The sequence below is a fragment of the Dendrobates tinctorius genome, unplaced genomic scaffold, assembly GCF_039654945.1.
Source record: "Dendrobates tinctorius isolate UK_male_01 unplaced genomic scaffold, ASM3965494v1 ptg000116l, whole genome shotgun sequence".
NCBI classification, from domain to species: domain Eukaryota; kingdom Metazoa; phylum Chordata; class Amphibia; order Anura; family Dendrobatidae; genus Dendrobates; species Dendrobates tinctorius.
Genome location: NW_027361784.1, coordinates 13,464,791 through 13,483,534, shown reverse-complemented (window position 1 = coordinate 13,483,534; position 18,744 = coordinate 13,464,791). Strand labels below are relative to the sequence as shown.

At 39.6% G+C, this 18,744-nt stretch overlaps 1 protein-coding gene across 8 annotated transcripts in view; it reads left to right on the top strand.

The window, feature by feature from the left end:
* CSMD3 (CUB and Sushi multiple domains 3) overlaps positions 1–18,744 on the top strand; it is a 1,871,449-nt gene that overhangs the window by 965,973 nt on the left and 886,732 nt on the right. For all 8 annotated transcript variants that reach the window (XM_073590214.1, XM_073590213.1, XM_073590210.1 and 5 more), the window contains one exon: positions 14,625–14,746. In XM_073590214.1, the coding sequence (XP_073446315.1) occupies positions 14,625–14,746 (122 nt within the window). The remainder of the gene's footprint in view (positions 1–14,624; positions 14,747–18,744) is intronic.

The following is an 18,744-nucleotide window of genomic DNA, read 5'->3' as shown; positions in this document are numbered from 1 at the left end:
AACTGGTATTATCATATAAGATATTTTAGATTCGACATTAGATTTTTCACACTTTCTATTTTTTTCCAATATCAAAGTACTTTCAATGGATATGAGGAAATAAGCAGTTATTTGGAGTAGGGGTGTCTATTGTTTTTTGTTCTGATTACTTATTTCTTGTTTTTTATTCATTTATTTTTATATATTTTACACATACATTAGTGCTCCTGCATACAGTCTTAAAAGATCTTTGGAGTTATTTTAACATATCAATACATTATTTTTGTTGCTGCCTTTCTCTGTAACTGTGGTTTGTATTTAAAACCCAGTTACAAGAGAAGTTCAGCTGCATTCTGGCTGCATAAAAGAGTTTCCAAGAATTCATCAACTATTACTCATGTACCCCCCGACCTTCAGCAATCACTTTATCACTAAATCATAGGAGACAGTTCTGACAGTGTTTCCTAATTTGCATACACAATGCTTGCTCTGTGTAATATACACAGTAATAATGAAAAAACAACTAAATAAATTATGCTATGTGCTATGTGGGGTGTTTGGCTGTGTCTAAGGGTACCGTTACAACTAGCGATGCACCAGCAATCCCGACCAGTGATATGACGTGGTCAGGATCGCTGGTGCATCGCTAGGTGGTTGCTAGTGAGCTGCCACACAGGCAGATCTCACCAGCAACATAGCGGTGGTCGGGGATCGCTACTTACCTGTCAGACGCGGCGATCCTGCGTCCTCTCGCCCGGCTCCACGCATCGCTCATTGGCGCCACAGGAAGCCCAGCAGGAAGTTGTCGACGAGGAATGGTCCAGGAGCTTCTCGCGCGATCAGCGATAACCAGCGGGGGAGCTGGTCGGAGGTAAGTATCACATGCAGCGATATCGCTAGCAATATCGCTGCAACGTCACAAAATCGGTGACTTTACAGCGATATTGCTAGCGATATCGCAGTGTGTAACGGGGCTTAACAGCTATCTGCCACCCCTTAAGCTGAACAGTCTCCTTCAAGCTGCTTTCTCTGCACTGACATCTTAAAATGTCAGTGCAGAGTAAAGTTTGGACCACCAGAACAAGCAAAGTCTATTGGTGGTCTAGAAATAGTTCAATAATTTTGAATGTCATAATAATCCATAAGAAAAATATCACATTTTACTTTCTATACTTTAAGAATTTATTTTTGTTTGAAAAATGTTTTACATGTGACATGAATATTATTGCCACACTGGAATTCCTAAGAATTTTATAAAGGTAGTCATAATACCATGTCCTTTGATCCAATGATGTAAGGAGCAGATATTCAGAACTTTTAGTTTTTGATGCATTTCAGTGTAAAAATTTGACTAAAAAGACAGTATTTTGAATTAAATGTTTAGAATCCATTATTTATTAGCTTGTTTCCTTTTTTAATCTCAAGATTGTGCTTTTATATCTAAACCGTTTGACATTGCTTCTGTAATAAACTTACCTGTCTTTGCTTCTTTACTGGTTGCCACTTTCAGACCTAGTCACTCTTGCTTAATGGTATTAGTTAATTTGGAGTCTCCTCAAATGCTGAGTCAAATGTAATCTATCATTCAATCTGGCTGTCAGCTTCATTGTTGGTCCTACTGACAAGCCAATTGCAAAAGCAGGTCGACTGAACAATCAACAGGCAGGTTCAGTAACCAATGCGCACCGCGCATGCTAAAATTCACCATCATCCCTGCGCCACCTATTATGAGAATGGCTAGGCTGGATTTTGGCAATTCTTATGTTTAAACCCAGCATACTAGAAAAATTGATTTGAAGTGAATCAAATTCACTTACAATTTAACAAAATAGTCGTATTCTTTGGAATGCCAATTTTATCCAAATAACTTTGGATGAATGGCATCTGTTAATTTCCTATAAGATAAAAGGCCAGTAGGATATTAGAAAAATAGGAATAAGTATGCTCAATTCTCCAGTCCTCACCAGTCTAACTAGCCCATATTTGGCATATATCAGTGATTGTCCACCTTCAGTGTCTTAGATGTTAGCCACGTTTGGCACAGGCTGCATTGACAATGCCCGTCCACATCAAGAATTCATGTTGACCTCACACAATGTCAAGAGAGATGCAATTGTACCTTCAATTCAAGTCAAATACATTTCTGAAAGATAATTTTGAGCAAATTGTATCTCTACATTTTTCCTTCAACTCACTCAACTAACTAGCAATTAATCAATCTGTGAACAAAACTAATGATCTTGTAGTGGAGGCCAGATCACGCAATAGTGATGTAAGAGTGAAAACCAGAGTGCTCCTAAATTCTGTTAAGTGCAGTGCAAAGTCAGTCCATTGACACCCATTTTGAATGTAGTTCAGGTGTAATTTGCTTGCAAATATCATATTTATCGGAAGCAGTTTTTACATTTCAGTTTACTAATTATTGCATAATTACAAAAAAAAATATTTCCAATGCCCAAACAATGAAAATAAATTATTCGATGGCATGCACAACCAAAGAACTATGTGCATTGTAGAACAGTTCCCTAATTAGTTTTAAATAATGTTGTGTATAATTCCAGTGTCATATTGTAAAGCAGATGGCATTGACAAACTTTGCTGCATTTTATGCATATTAAAAAGATGATGTGGTTTTCAATTTGTATTTTAAATTCCCTCATGAATTTTCCGTTAGAAATAGAAATCACTAGCATTTGCATAGTTACATAGCAATCAAAAGTAAACATGTGACAAAACAAGAAAAGGGATATAATATTATTGTAAATGTTAGTTTCAAAATTTAATACAAAGAACTATTACCCCAAGCAAAAGAAAAAAAATGTGGTAGCCAACAGAAAATACAATCTGTACATATGGAAAATGAAACGAATTGCCTGGACCTTTAGAAGCTAACAAACTGTTCTGAAGCCAGAATTTACAATGATTTTATTCAATGATTGCTGCCCGAGGAATGGATTGGAAAGAGTTTGCCAAACATATACTGTTCTTTCATTTTTTTCAATAGAAAGGTTGTTAATCAGTGGTCATTTTGCTTTTATTCCATCCAAACTTAGAAGCTGACCTGTGAATCATTATAATATATTTGATAAGAAAGATATAAAGTTCTAGAATGCTCTACCCAACAGAAAAAAATATGTTTTTTTCAATGTTGAATAACTCTTAAACAGATCATTTTGGGAATTAAGGGTTTTAACTAAATCATAATATTTATTGTCATCCTTAAGGCCCCCTTCACAAGTCCGTTTTTTGTCTCTGTGTGACATCCGTTTTTTAAGGACTGCAAATATGGACACATGCACTCCCACCATATTCAATGGTGGTGCATATATTTTAAGTTTTTCACATGGATAGTGTGTCCCTGTGATCAATATGACCGGGCGACAATTATGGGAGTTGTATTAAGCACCTACTGTGTACATTGTGTTAAGAATAAAGACTTAATTTAAAAAATTGGTATGGGCTCCTTGATAACTAGCAGAAGAAAAGCCCACGGCTGGGGACTGATGTTACTAATATGGAAAAGAGGACAATGTTCCAAAGGTTTCCAATGCCACTAATAACAGCTCACAGCTGTTTGCATAGCCTATACTAGTTTACCAGGGACCCCAAAAAATGAAGTGGGGTCCCCCTTTAAATTCAAACTAGCAAAGGCTAAACAGACAGATGTGGGTTGATAATAATACCTGGGAAGGGGCCAGTATTATTGCCCCCTCTACCAGGCTACCAACATCATCCATCAGCAGCTTCAGAAATGGCTTACTCATAAGATGCACCAAATCTGGAGCTTAGCCTTGCTCTTACCACTTGCCCTGTGGTGGTGGTAATAGGGTTGGGGTTGATGTCATCTTTGTATTGTCAGCTGATATCTAACCCAGGAGCTAGTAATGGAGAAACATCTATAAGGCTATCCCATTAGTAAGTTTTTAAATAAACAGATAACAAGAATAAAATCCTTCATTTGAAATACATAAGCTCTGATTCTTTTTTCCCATATATTACTGTGAAAATTAAAGTAATATAAAACCATACTCCTCATCTCTCCGACAAGAAGATAATTCATCAATGCCCATGTCCCCTGTAAAAGAAAAAAACTAATAAAACAGCATATTCCTCACCTGTCTGACAAGAATGTAATCCAGTTGTCAAGCACCGTAATCCATCTCTGCTACATCTGGATGTCTTGATGAACGGTGGCATGATGAGTTCACTATGGAATTCAGGAGACACTGAGCTGAACTTGGGGCACAGCATCAGTGATATAGGTTACCGATGGTCAATGCCAGCTGTACTCATGCTCAATTCACTGAGAGCGGCCAGATGAACTGCAGTGACATGAATGAGATCACTGCAAACACTGTGATAAAATTCTTCTTATGTATTTACATATATTACTGTTTGAGTTTCTTCATACTTTAGATTAGGGTATCATGTATTATGCAAAGTTGTTCTCCTGCTGCAATGTATTGTGTACAGTATATAACTGTATCATTCAAAAGCACCTGGCCTGTAGGCATTAAGCTCTTAAACTCTAAGGGTCTTTGCACACAATGCAGATTTTTCGCATTTTTTGTTGCATATTTTTCTGTGCTGATTTGTCACAAAACCTAAAGGGTTTCCTGATGCCAGCAAAGTGAATAAAAATCTTGCTTATCTTTGACTTGCAGATTTGGTGAAAATTTAAATTCTTTCAGCATTTTTGCTACCGATTTCAGCTATACTAATGAGTGTGGAAAAAGCAACAAAAAATGCACCTATATTTTTCCTACCAAGAGATGCAAGAAGGGTGCAGAAATGTCTGCACCAAAGACTTAACGTGTGCACATACCCTAACGGTCCAGTTGTCAAATCGCCATTAATTTAATATATGATAAAATCTATCATGGATTTTAAAATTGGTGTGGATTTATTGCACGTACCTTTCCTTTGGCTATGACAATGTTATATGAGTGGTAGAAGGGAAAGGGAGAATCATCTCCTACCTAGTAACAACCATAGCTCGTCTTTTGATTAGCCGACCTAGCACAAAGTCACATTGGCATAATGCCACAGCGATGAAGTCATGACAGGCTGGCTAATCAAAAGAAGTGTTACAGATGATGCTATATAACAGAATTGAATCTTGTAGACTCCAAGGATTCTAGTGTTTCTTGACACATTGTTTACCAGGGAAAACTCTTAAGATAGTTACCAACGGGTTGAAATATGAAATCCTAAGAGGTTACTCAACAAAATCTCTTGTTGCCAGGATCACCAAATGGAATCAATTCAAAGATCTTGAAGGTAGAAAGACTTTCTCCAGAAGGCATTACCAATTGAGAAAACCTTTATCTTAAAAGAAAGTCTGCTCAGCTCCATGATCTTGGGATTAATTTTGTTTGGAGATTCGAGGTTAAAAAAAGCAGAATAAAAAGATGTTATTTCCTCTTTTGATTTCAAGACAGTAAGTTGCAGAAGTTATGGAAACTTTGTTTTCAAAAGAAAAAAAGTGAATGACAATAATCCAAGGATTAAGACAATAATTGTGGCATGAAAGATTGAATGATTAATATGAGAGAACAGTGGGAATTGTTAAGTAATTCACATTAAAAGGAAAATTGTAACACATTAAAATATGATTGCATTATTCCTGCCTGTTGAGAATAACATATGAAGGCATAAACTTCAATCATATAATTAAAAACATATTAACTAGTAATTACTGCGTAATTAGCAGAGAGGATCTAATATTGTTCTCCATAGATGGCACATGTTAAGCTGGCCTTAAGAAAAAAAAGAATAAATATATTTCATTTAGTTATGATTAGGCTAGGTTCACATTAGGGGCATCGGTTTAATGGATCCGTTAAACGGATGCTCTAACGCAGATGTCACTTTTTACATCATTTGTGACCATAGCGCTAACGTATGCACTAACACATGGTAGCAGATCGTTACCATGCGCTACCATGCGTTAGCCCATACAGTTCTATGCACAGCGAATGTGTCTGTTCACTGTGCGCTAGACCCAATGCACCCTCGGACGCTGCAGACCTCATCCGAGGGTGCATCATGAAGTAACGCATCATCGCTAATGCATGCCGATTTTGGCATGCATTAGGATGCGCTACTGTTATGGCGGGAAATGGTGGCGTTAACACATATGTTACATAGCGTTAGTGCCATTATGAAACAGATGCCACCAGCGCATTGCCCGCAACGCAATGTGAACCTAGCCTTACCCATGTTCATTAGAAATACAACACTTTAAACAAAATGATTGGTGCAGTTGAGTTTAATGTGTGGGACGTGCTCCTCGGTCATCTAAATTAAGGAAACAGGTTTGCATCTTTAACCCCTTCACGACCTTTGACGCCACGTAGGTGTCATGAAAAGTCGTGCCAGAACGACCCATGATGCCTATGTGGCGTCATGACTTTAAAGCCCCCCTGCGGGTCGGGTGACCTAGGTCACTGAAAGGTCACCCGACCCGCAGATACAGGGGGCTTTGTTCTTCACCACAGGGGGCGTGGCTTCGCCCCCACGTGGCTACGATCGCTCTGATTGGCTGTTAAAAGTGAAACAGCCAATCAGAGCGATAGTAATATTTCATCAATGAAAATTGATGAAATATTACAATCCAGCCATGGCCGATGCTGCTGTAGCATCAGACATGGCTGGAGACACCGATTCCACCCCCCCACTGGCGATCGGCCCCCCCGCAACTGAATGACAGCGGCGATCTGCCGCCGCTGTCATCATCTGCCCCCCTCCCATTCCCTCTGCTCCCCGCCAGATTCCGATATGCCCCTCACCCCCTCTCACCTCCCCCGGCACCTTCTAAGTCCCCCTGTCGCTCCCGGTGTCCGGCGGGTCCGGTTCATGGGCGCCGCCATCTTAGAAAATAGCGGGCGCATGCGCAGTGCGCCCGCCCGAATCTGCCGGCTGCATATTCCATTCTTTCATTTTGATCACTCTCACAGTGATCAAAATGAAAGAAAAAGTAAATAAACCCCCCGATTATCACCCCCATAGGTAGGCACAACTAATAAAATAAAGAAAATATTTTTATTTTTATTTTTCCATTAGGGTTAGGGTTGAAAAGAGGGTTAGGATTGAAAAGAGGGTTAGGGTTGAAAAGAGGGTTAGGGTTGAAAAGAGAGTTAGGGTTAGGGTTGGAAAGAGGGTTAGGGTTGGAAAGAGGGTTAGGGTTAGGGTTGGAAAGAGGGTTAGGGTTAGGATTGGAAAGAGGGTTAGGGTTGGAAAGAGGGTTAGGGTTGGAAAGAGGGTTAGGGTTAGGGTTGGAAAGAGGGTTAGGGTTAGGATTGGAAAGAGGGTTAGGGTTGGAAAGAGGGTTAGGGTTAGGGTTGGAATTAGGGTTAGGGTTGGAATTAGGGTTAGAATTAGGGTTAGGGTTGGAATTAGGGTTAGCGTTGGAATTAGGGTTAGGCTTGTGGTTAGGGATGTGTTAGGGTTAGGGCTGTGGTTAGGGGTGTGTTGGGGTTAGGGTTGGAGTTAGAATTGAGGGGTTTCCACTGTTTAGGCACACCAGGGGGTCGCCAAACACGACATGGTGCAACCATTGATTCCAGCCAATTTTGCGTTCAAAAAGTCAAACGGTGCTCCCTCCCTTCCAAGCCCTGACGTGTGCCCAAACAGTGGTTTACCCCAACATATGAGGTATCAGCGTACTCAGGAAAAATTGCACAACAACTTTTGGGGACTAATTTCTCGTGTTACCCTTGGAAAAATAAAAAATTGGGGGCTAAAAAATTATTTTTGTGGAAAAAAATGATTTTTTCATTTTCACGTCTCTGCATTATAAACTTCTGTGAAGCACTTGGGGGTTCAAAGTGCTCACAACACATCTTACATACGTTCCTTGGAAGGTCTAGTTTCCAAAATGGGGTCACTTGTGGGGGGTTTCCACTGTTTAGGCACATCAGGGGCTCTGCAAACGTAATGACGACCGCAGATTATTCCATCAAAGTCTGCATTTCAAAATGTCACTACTTCCATTCGGAGCCTTGACGTGTGCCCAAACAATGGTTCCCCCCCACATATGGGGTACCAGCGTACTCAGGACAAACTGGACAACAACTTTTGGGGTCCAATTTCTCCTGTTACCCTTGTGAAAATAAAAAATTGCGGGCTAAAAAATCATTTTTTGAGGAAAAAAAAGATTTTTTATTTTCACGGTTCTGCGTTATAAACTTCTGTGAAGCACTTGGGGGTTCAAAGTGCTGCTCACCACACATCTAGATAAGTTCCTTGGTGGTCTAGTTTCCAAAATGGAGTCACTTGTGGGGAGTTTCCACTGTTTAGGCACATCAGAGGCTCTGCAAACGTAACATGATGCCCGCAGACCATTCGATCAAGTCGGTATTTCAAAACGTCACTACTTCCCTTCCGAGCCCCGACGTGTGCCCAAACAATGGTCCCTCCCCACATATGGGGTATCAGCGTACTCAGGACAAACTGGACAACAACTTTTGGGGTCCAATTTCTCCTGTTACCCTTGTTAAAATAAAAAATTGCGAGCTAAAAATTCATTTTTTGAGGAAAAAAAAGATTTTTTTATTTTTATGGCTCTGCGTTACAATCATCTGTGAAGCACTTTGGGGTTCAAGGTGCTCACCACACATCTAGATAAGTTCCTTGGGGGGGGTCTAGTTTCCAAAATGGGGTCACTTGTGGGGGGTTTCCACAGTTTAGGTACATCAAGGGCTCTGCAAATGTAACATGATGCCCGCAGACCATTCCATCAAAGTCTGCATACCAAAACGTCACTACTTCCCTTCCGAGCCCTGACGTGTGCCCATACAGTGGTCATCCCCCACATATGGGGTATCAGCGTACTCAGGACAAACTGGACAACAACTTTTGGGGTCCAATTTCTCCTGTTACCCTTGTGAAAAAAAAATTGCGTGCTAAAATTCATTTTTTTTGAGGGAAAAAAATGATTTTTTATTTTCACGGCTCTGCATTATAAACTTCTGTGAAGCACTTGGGGGTTCAAGGTGCTCACCACACATCAAGATAAGTTCCTTGGGGGGTCTAGTTTCCAAAATGGGGTCACTTGTGGGGGGTTTCTAATGTTTAGGCACACAGGGGCTCAGCAAATGTAACATGACGCCCGCAGACCATTCCATCAAAGTCAGCATTTCAAAATGTCACTACTTCCCTGCTGAGCCCCAACGTGTGCCCAAACAGTGGTTCCCCCCCACATATGGGGTACCAGCGTACTCAGGACAAACTGGACAACAACTTTTGGGGTCCAATTTATCCTAGTACCCTTGTGAAAATAAAAAATTGCCAACTAAAAAAATTTTATTAGGAAAAAAAAAGATTTTTTATTTTCACTGCTCTGCATTATAAACTTCTGTGAATCACCTGGGGGTTCAAAGTGCTCACTATGCATCTAGATAAGTTCCTTAGGGGGTCTAGTTTCCAAAATGGGGTCATTTGTGGGGGAGCTCCAAAGTTTAGGCACACAGGGGCTCTCCAAACACGACATGGTGTCCGCTAACGATTGGAGCTAATTTTCATTTCAAAAAGTCAAATGGCGCTCATTCCCTTCTGCGCCCTGCCGTGCACTCAAACAGTGCCCCCCCCACATATGGGGTACCAGCATACTCAGGACAATCTGAACAACAACTTTTTTGGTTCAATTTCTCCTGTTACCCTTGTGAAAATAAAAAATAGCGTGCTAAAAAATCATTTTTGAGGAAAAAAAATGATTTTTTATTTTCACTGCTCTATGTTATAAACTTTTGTGAAGCACTTGGGGGTTCAAAGTGCTCTCTACACATCTAGATAAGTTCCTTAAGGGGTCTAGTTTCCAAAATGGTGTCACTTGTGGGGGAGCTCCAATGTTTAGGCACACAGGGGATCTCCAAACGCGACATGGTGTCCGATAACGATTAGAGCTAATTTTCCATTCAAAAAGTCAAATGGCGCTCCTTCCCTTCCGGGCCCTGCCGTGCACCCAAACAGTGGTTTATGACCAAATATGAGGCATCGGTGTACTCAGGAGAAATTGCCCAACAAATTTTAGGATCCATTTTATCTTGTTGCCCATGTGAAAATGAAAAAACTGAGGCTAAAAGATAATTTTTGTGAAAAAAAGTACTTTTTTTTTTTTTACGGATCAATTTGAGAAGCACCTGGGGGTTCAAAATGATCACTATGCATCTAGATAAGTTCCTTGAGGGGTCTAGTTTCCAAAATGGGGTCACTTGTGGGGGAGCTCCAGTGTTTAGGCACACAGCGACTCTCCAAACGTGACATGGCAAGCGCTAAATATTCCAGCATATTTTCCATTCAAAAAGTCAAATGGCACTCCTTCCCTTCTGAGCCCTGCCGTGCGCCCAAACAGTGGTTTTTGACCACATATGAGGTATAGGTGTACTCAGGGGAAATTGCCCAACAGATTTTAGGATCCATTTTATCCTGTTGCCCATGTGAAAATGAAAAAATTGATGCTGAAAGAAAATTTTTGTTGGAAAAATTAAAATGTCCTTTTTTTTCCTTCCATGTTGCTTTAGTTCCTGTGAAACACCTAACGGGTTAATAATCTTCTTGAATGTAGTTTTGAGTAGCTTGAGGGGTGCAGTTTTTAGAATGGTGTCACTTTTGGGTATTTTCTGCCATATAGACCCCTCAAAGTGACTTCAAATGTGAGGTGGTCCCTAAAAAAAATGGTTTTGTAAATTTTGTTGTAAAAATGAGAAATCACTGGTCAACTTTTAACCCTTATAACTTCCTAACAAAAAAATATTTTGCTTCCAAAATTGTGCTGATGTAAAGTAGACATGTGGGAAATGTTATTTAGTAACTATTTTGTGTCACATAACTCTCTAGTTTAACAGAATAAAAATTCAAAATTTGAAAATTGCGAAATTTTCAAAATTTTCGCCAAATTTCTGATTTTTTCACAAATAAACGCAAAAATTATCGATCTAAATTTACCACTAACATGAAGCCCAATATGTCATGAAAAAACAATCTCAGAATCGCTAGGATGCGTTGAAGCGTTCCAGAGTTATTACCTCATAAAGGGACACTGGTCAGAATTGCAAAAAATGGCCAGGTCATTAAGGTCAAAATAGGCTGGGTCATGAAGGGGTTAAAGAGGTTTTCCCATGAACAAGTTAACTTTAATCAATAGATCTCGGAATAATAATAAGTTCCACAATTGGATCTGGTTTAATAAAATGTTCCTGTGCTGAGATAATCTTATAAATGTGCTCCTGTGTAATGGCTGTCTGTCCATACAGGAACATGGTCTCATCATACTACTCCTGGAAAAGTGGGATGGAGAGCAAAAGAGTATACAGACATTACAGCATGAGATTACAGCTGATTTTTTTTGTGTGAGATAAAGCATTTCACTGCCTGCTTTTAAACATTGTTTTACTTCAAAGAAAGAATGATTTGCCTCCCATGCTGTAATGTCTGTATACTCTCTTTTGCAAACTTCCCTGCCACAAGATGTGGTATGCTCAGAAACTGTCAGACACAGCCATTACAAAGTCAGCACAAGAACATTTAATTTAAACATATCCAATTGTGGAAATTATTATTATCCCAAGATCAATGTGCAGTGGATATGTAAAGTATTCAGACCCCTTTACATTTTTCATTCTTTGTCTCATTGCAGCTATTTGGTAAATGCAAAAAAGTTATTTTTTTTTCTCATGAAAGTACACCCCATCTTTATTGAAGAAAAGGGAAATGCAGAAATTTTTGCAAATTTATTAATTAAAAAAGAAAAACTGAAATATCACATGGTCATAAGAATTCAGACCATGTGCTCAGTATTGAGTAGAAGCATCCTTTTGAGCTAGTACAGCCATGAATCTTCTTCGGAATGAAGCACCAAATTTTTCACACCTGTCCTTGGGGATCCTTTGCCATTTTTCCTTACAGATCCTCTCAAGTTCTGTCAGGTTGGATGGTGAACATTGGAGGACAGCCATTTTCAGGTCTCTTGAGAGATGCTCAATTGGATTTAGGTCAGGACTCTGGCTGGAACAGTCGAGAATGGTCACAGAGTTGTTCTTAAGCCACTCCTTTGTTGTTTTAGCTGTGTGCTTAGGGTCATTATCTTGTTGGAAGGTGAACCTTCTGCCAAGTCTGAGGTCCAGAGCACTCTGGAAGAGGTTTTCATCCAGGATATCTCTGTTCTTGGCAGCATTCATGTTTTCTTCAATTGCAACCAGTTGTCCTGAGACTCTTATTTCTTATAATCTGGGAGACCTTCATGTGTATTTTGCAAACTCTATGCAGACTTTTATATGTCTGGCACATAGGAGAGGCTTCAGTCAGGCCAGTCTGCCATAAAAGCCCAACTGGTGGAGGGCTGCAATGATAGTTGACTTTGTTGAACTTTCACCCATCTCCCTACTGCATCTGTGAAGCTCAGACACAGTGATCTTGGGGTTCTTCTATATCTCTCTCACTCTCTCACCAAGGCTCTTCTCCCAAGATTGCTAAGTTTGGCTGGATGGCCAGGTCTAGGAAGACTTCTGGTGGTCCCAAACTTCTTCCATTTAAGGATTATGGAGGTCACTGTACTCTTAGGAACCTTGAGTACTGCAGAAATTCTTTTGTAACCTTGGCCAGATCTGTGCTTTGCCACAATACTGTCTCTGAGCTCTTTGGCGAGTTCCTTTGACCTCATGATTCTCATTTGGTCTGACATCCACTGTGAGCTGTGAGGTCTTATATAGACAGATGTGTGCCTTTCCAATTCAAGTCCTAGCAGTTTAATTGAACACAGCTGGACTCCTATGAAGGAGTAGAACCATCTCAAGGAGGATCACAAGGAAATGGACAGCATGTGACTTAAATATGAGTGTCTGAGCAAATAGTCTGTATACTTATAACCATGTGATATTTCAGTGTTTCCTTTTTAATAAATTTGCAAAAATTTCTACATTTCAGTTTTTTTTCAGTCAAGATGGGGTGCAGAGTGTACATTAATGAGAAAAAAAATGAACTTTTTTGAATTTACCTAATGGCTGCAATGAAACAAAGAGTGAAAAATGTAAAGGGGTCTGAATACTTTCCGTACCCACTGTATATCTCAGGCAGAATAAACATGCTAACATGCTGGTGGTAAGCAAAAGTGATGTAGTGCAGTGTTCAGCTTAAAAACACACCAAGTATACTCTGTACACTCTGCACCACATCTTGGTGGAAAAAAATAGAAATGCATAAGCTGGAGTTTTAAATTCACTTCCCTCGCACCTCAGTCCTTCAAATCTTTCATTGCCTCTCAATATTTGTAGCCGTGTTTCTAATGTAATAATGAAGAGAAGGGGTGAGGTGGGGGGACACTGACGGTGCTGTTAACGACCTGAAGCGGAGTTGAAAAGTGACCATTTACTAAGACTTGTGCTGAAGGATTCCCATACATTGAGAACACAGCAGAGATAAACTGCTCCTGTATATGAGAGGCTCACATCTAGTGATGATGAGAGAATGTTCTCAGATAAGGTGATATCTGAGCATGCTCGTGTGTTAACCGAGTGACATCGGCTTGCATGAATAACATGTTTAAGTCCCCGCGACTGCATGTCTCATGGCTATTTGTCAGCTGCAACACATGCAGGAAATTCCAAATAAACAGGCAATCCCTGCATGTATTGCGGCTGTCCAACAGCCATGAAACAGGCAGCTGTGGGGACTAGTGATGAGCGAGCAGGCTCGGTAATGCTCGCTACTCCCCGATCATCGCTGTACTCATGGTACTCCGTGAAAACCAAGCATTTCCGTTATTATTTGGTGGGAGCTCAGGTCCCTATCCTGCATGTCCCTACCCTGCATTCAGGGATTGTCTGCCATGCACTGTAATGCCGCAGCCATCTTTGGTCTGGTATTACAGGGATTGGCTGGCCGCACAGCATCATCAGGTCTATATAAGACCTGCCTCCACCTTGCTCATCGCAGTCACATCCAGAATCAGATAGTGTAGGGAGAGCTTCTGCTGAGATAGGGTCAGATTTGGGGATTTATAAGTTAGTGTGGGTATACCATCATAGAATCCACAAATCCAGCTAAAACAACAGTCCTTCTAAGGACTAAATACGGGGAATATAGATTGCAGTGCTAGGTAGACAGGGAAGTCTATGTGGCTATGTACATATCAGTGCAAGGCATGCAGGCAGTGTATGTGGGTATATTGATATCATTGCATACATCAAGAGGGTCCATTCCATTACTGCCATTACACACATAGGAGACCCGCTACTTTAAACTGGGAAAACATTTTTCGGAGGCAATACTCCACGTCTCTTCAGACACCACCACTAGAACACGAAGGTGAACATGTTCCGTGATGCAACAGCCACTATACTTTTTTTTGCAAGGGTGTTTATGATGGCCATAAAAAAATATTTACACAGTTGGTTGATGTGTACATATAAAATAGCTAATTACTATTCAAATAATTGACTGTCGTGTAAAAATAAAACCTAACCTTACTCAAACCTTAAAAATTCCCATACTAACAGGGGTCTAGGATACTACAATGCAATAAATTCTTAAGAAGATCCTCTCACTTGTGGTAGTCCCTCTAGATGATGTTCATTCTCTCTGAATTCTCTCAAAGTATAATTAGTCTGGATTTTTTTGTACTAATTAAGAATTCTTCTCTTTTTCAGTAAAAACGTGTGGGTCTAATCTCCAGGGTCCAGGTGGCACATTCACATCTCCTAATTTTCCATTTCAATATGATAGCAATGCCCAATGTGTCTGGGTGATCACTGCAGAAAATCCTAACAAGGCAAGTGACTATATTGTCAACCTATCTGTCTGCATATCTATCAATCAATCAATCTATTGATCTGTCTATGTATCTATTGAATGTATAATGTTTTCATAACAGATTTAAACTTGTATCAAATAAAGGCTCTGGTAGCAAACACTGACTGATAAAATGTTACATTTTCAATAATATATAACATTTCTCTCTCTAGGAATTTATCTATTTATCTATCTGTCTATCTATTTATCTATCAGTTATCTATCTATATCAGAAAAAGGAGACTAAATCAGCACCCATCAAAAAAGCTGGTGGAAACTAGACAGTCCCGGCCACTGGACTATAAAGTACAAGCAATAAAGAATGGCAGCACTCCCATTTTGAAAAAGGAAAAGATTGAATTTATTCCAAGCCCATGTAAAAAATATTTTGGCTCAATTGTGAAAAAGGATCATCGCATTTGAAAAACGTACATAAAAAAGGCTCATTGTCAGAACTGAAACTTTGTGGATCCTTCATTTCATCTTTCCCACTATTAAGCGCTGACTATGACCATGAGTAAAAATGTTAGCGGTATCTCCTCCCATATTGTAAAGGTACATATAATCATATAGTGCTGAAATAATGACAACAAATAATTATCAAATAACACCTCCACAATATCTACATAGAAAAGCTATACTTTCGATATTAAGATTCATGACAGTCTTTTCCCAGGAAATCTGTGAAGGTTTGTTGACCAGGGAGAACAAATTTGCTTCATGCTTCTGCATGGCTGCCCATCTCTAAGTTTGGCAATGGTACATATAATGAGAATGTCAAGTGGTACTTCACCATTTTAATCAATCTTCTGTTAAGTAATAGGAACAGATTAATAAAAGTAAAAATTGTGCCAGGATCATCACATGTTGAGACCAATGGAGTCCAATTTACGCCATTTACTAAAATACAGTCCTTTAAGATTCTGCCATCGTATCTGTCATTTTACACAACAGGGCTTCAGACATTATTAGAAACTTAATGTATAGCTTCTAATTTATCCATTATTTTGGCATTTTTTGTATTTTGTATATTGCTTTGCAAGTAAATGTGAACCCTTGATCTCCTTCTGAGGTAGGAAACTAAAACTACAGTAACCATGGCAGCCAATTACATTAATTCCACAGTCAGTTTAGAACATCCGTCCAGCCAAATAGATTAAACCTCGGAAGACTCTTCGGCTATTTTTTTAATGTGCTACCATTAAACTGGAATTCCCTGAGCAGTAATTGATCATGCTGCAATTTCCCATCCTACATGTTATGGAAATAATAACATCTTGCAGTTTAGTGCAAGTGGTGGGAATATTACCAAAGCCATACTCAGAATTATATTTCAAAATTATCTGTCTTATGGGAAGTCTATGACCATGTGAATATATGCAGGTGCGTTGATTGTAGAACACAAATTTTCATGGATAAGAACAATCTTTGAAAATAAGAGCAGGAAAAGTTAATTTACATCTTATATTTTTAACCTCTTCATAGTAACATACATAGTTAGCAAGGCCAAAAAAAGACATTTGTTCATCCAGTTCAGCCTATATTCCATCAGAATAAATCCCCAGATCTACGTCCTTCTAAAGAACCTAATCACTATAAGATACAATATTCTTATTCTCCAGGAAGACATCCAGGCCTCTCTTGAACCCCTTGGCTGTGTTCACCATCACCACCTCCTCAGGCAAGGAATTCCAGATTCTCACTGTCCTAACAGTAAAGAATCCTCTTCTATGTTGGTGGAGAAACCTTCTCTCCTCCAGATGTAGAGAATGCCCCCTTGTGACCGTCACCTTCCTTGGTATAAACAGATTCTCGGAGAGATATTTTTAATGTCCCCTTATATACTTATGGTTATTTGATCGCCTCTCAGTACTCTTTTTTCTTTACTAAATAATCCTAATTTTGTTAATCTCTCTGGGTATTGTAGTTCCCTCATCCCCTTTATTAATTTTGTTGCCCTCCTTTGTAATCACTCTAGTTCAATTTTATCCTTCCAGAGCACCGGAGCCCAAAACTGTACACAGTACTCCATGTGCGGCCTAGTCAGGGATTTGTACAGAGGCAGTATAATGCTCTCATCATGTGTATCCAGACCTCTTTTAATGAACCCCATATTCCTGTTTGCCTTGGCAGCCGCTGCCTGGCACTGGTTGCTCCAGGTAAGTTTATCATTAACTAGGTTCCCCAAGTCCATCAATGTCAGATTTACACAGTGATTTCCCACTCAGTGTGTAATGGTGATATTGATTCCTTCTTCCCATGTGCAACACCTTACATTTATCAGTGTTAAACCACATCTTCCACCTTTCGGCCCAAGTTTCCAACTTATCCAGATCCATCTGTAGAATTCTATCTTCTCTTGTATTGACTGCTTTACATAGTTTTGTATCATCTGCAAATATTGATATTTTACTGTTTAAACCTTCTACCAGATCGTTAATAAACATGCTGAAGAGAATAGGTCCCAACACCGACACCTGTGGTATCTCACTGGTCACAGCGACCCAGTTAGAGAATATATTACTTATAACCACCCTCTGCTTTCTATCACTAAGCCATTTACTTACCCATTTACACGCATTTTCCCCCAGGCCCAAAATTCTTATTTTTTGTACCAACCTTTCGTGTGGCACGGAGTCAAACACTTTGGAAAAATCATGATATGCCACATCCAATGACTCACCTTGGTCCAGTCTATAGCTTACCTCTTCATAAAAGCTGGTTATATTGGTTTGACAGGAGCATTTCCTCATAAACTCATCCTAATATGAAGTTAAACAGTTATTCTTATTGATATAATCCAGAATAACATCCCTTAGAAACCCTTCAAATATTTTACCAACAATAGAGTTTAGACTTACTGGAATATAATTTCCAGGTTCACTTTAAGAGCCCTTCACAACATGCACTGTACATGTACAGTGCATGTCATGTCTCTCCCTTTGATGTGGGCTCTGGAACTGATCCCACATCTTTCCTGACACATGTCAGCTGATTTGAACAGCTGACATGTGCCCCAAAAGCCGCGGGTGGAATCGCGATCCACCCATGGCTATTAACCTGTTAAATGCTGCTGACAATCTCTGACAACAGCATTTAACGAGATTGCGCTGGAAACATGTCACTAATCCCACCCATCGTGCCCGTGTCACATAACCGAGGATTGCCAATGGGTTGGCATGACAACCCAAAGTCTGCAGCAGACCCCTGTGGGTGTCATTGCGTGATTGCTATGAACGCCACCCAGTGGTTGGCCCTCATAGCAAGTAAGCATTTCTGCTACATAGAGCAGGGCTGAAGTCCTGCTCTGTGTAGCACAAGCGATCGCAGCTTCTAGTCTCCCATGGAGACTATTGAAGCAAGTGAAAAGTAAAAAAAGTTTTAAAAAAATAAAAAAATATAAAAGTTCAAATCACCCCCATTCTCTACATTCAAAATAAAACAATAAAAAAATACACATATTTGGTATTGCTGCATTCAGAATTTGCCCAATCTATCAAGGTATAAAAAGAATTAATCCGATCGGTAAACGGCATAGTGAAAAAAAATCAAAACGCAATAATTATGCTTTTATGGTCATCGCAACAATGGTATCAATAAAACTTCAGCTCCGAACACAAAAATAAGCTGCAGATCATGAAAAATGGAGACGCTACGTTTCTCCGAAAATGACACTTTTTTTTTCACCGCTTAAGTAAAAAAATAACCTATAAATGTTTGGTGTATACTAACTCATAATGACCCCTAGAGAATCATAATGGCATGTCAGTTTTAGCATTTGGTGAAATTGGTAAAAAAAAAAACAGCTGTGGAAGTGCACTTTTTTTCGCATTTCACTACACTTGGAATGATAAGGTAAAGCCAATGGTGTCAATAAAAAGTACAACTCGTCCCACAAAAAAACATGCCATCACTTGGCCATATTGATCGAAAAATAAAAAAGTTATGGCTCTGGGTAGCAGAGGAACAAAACACGGA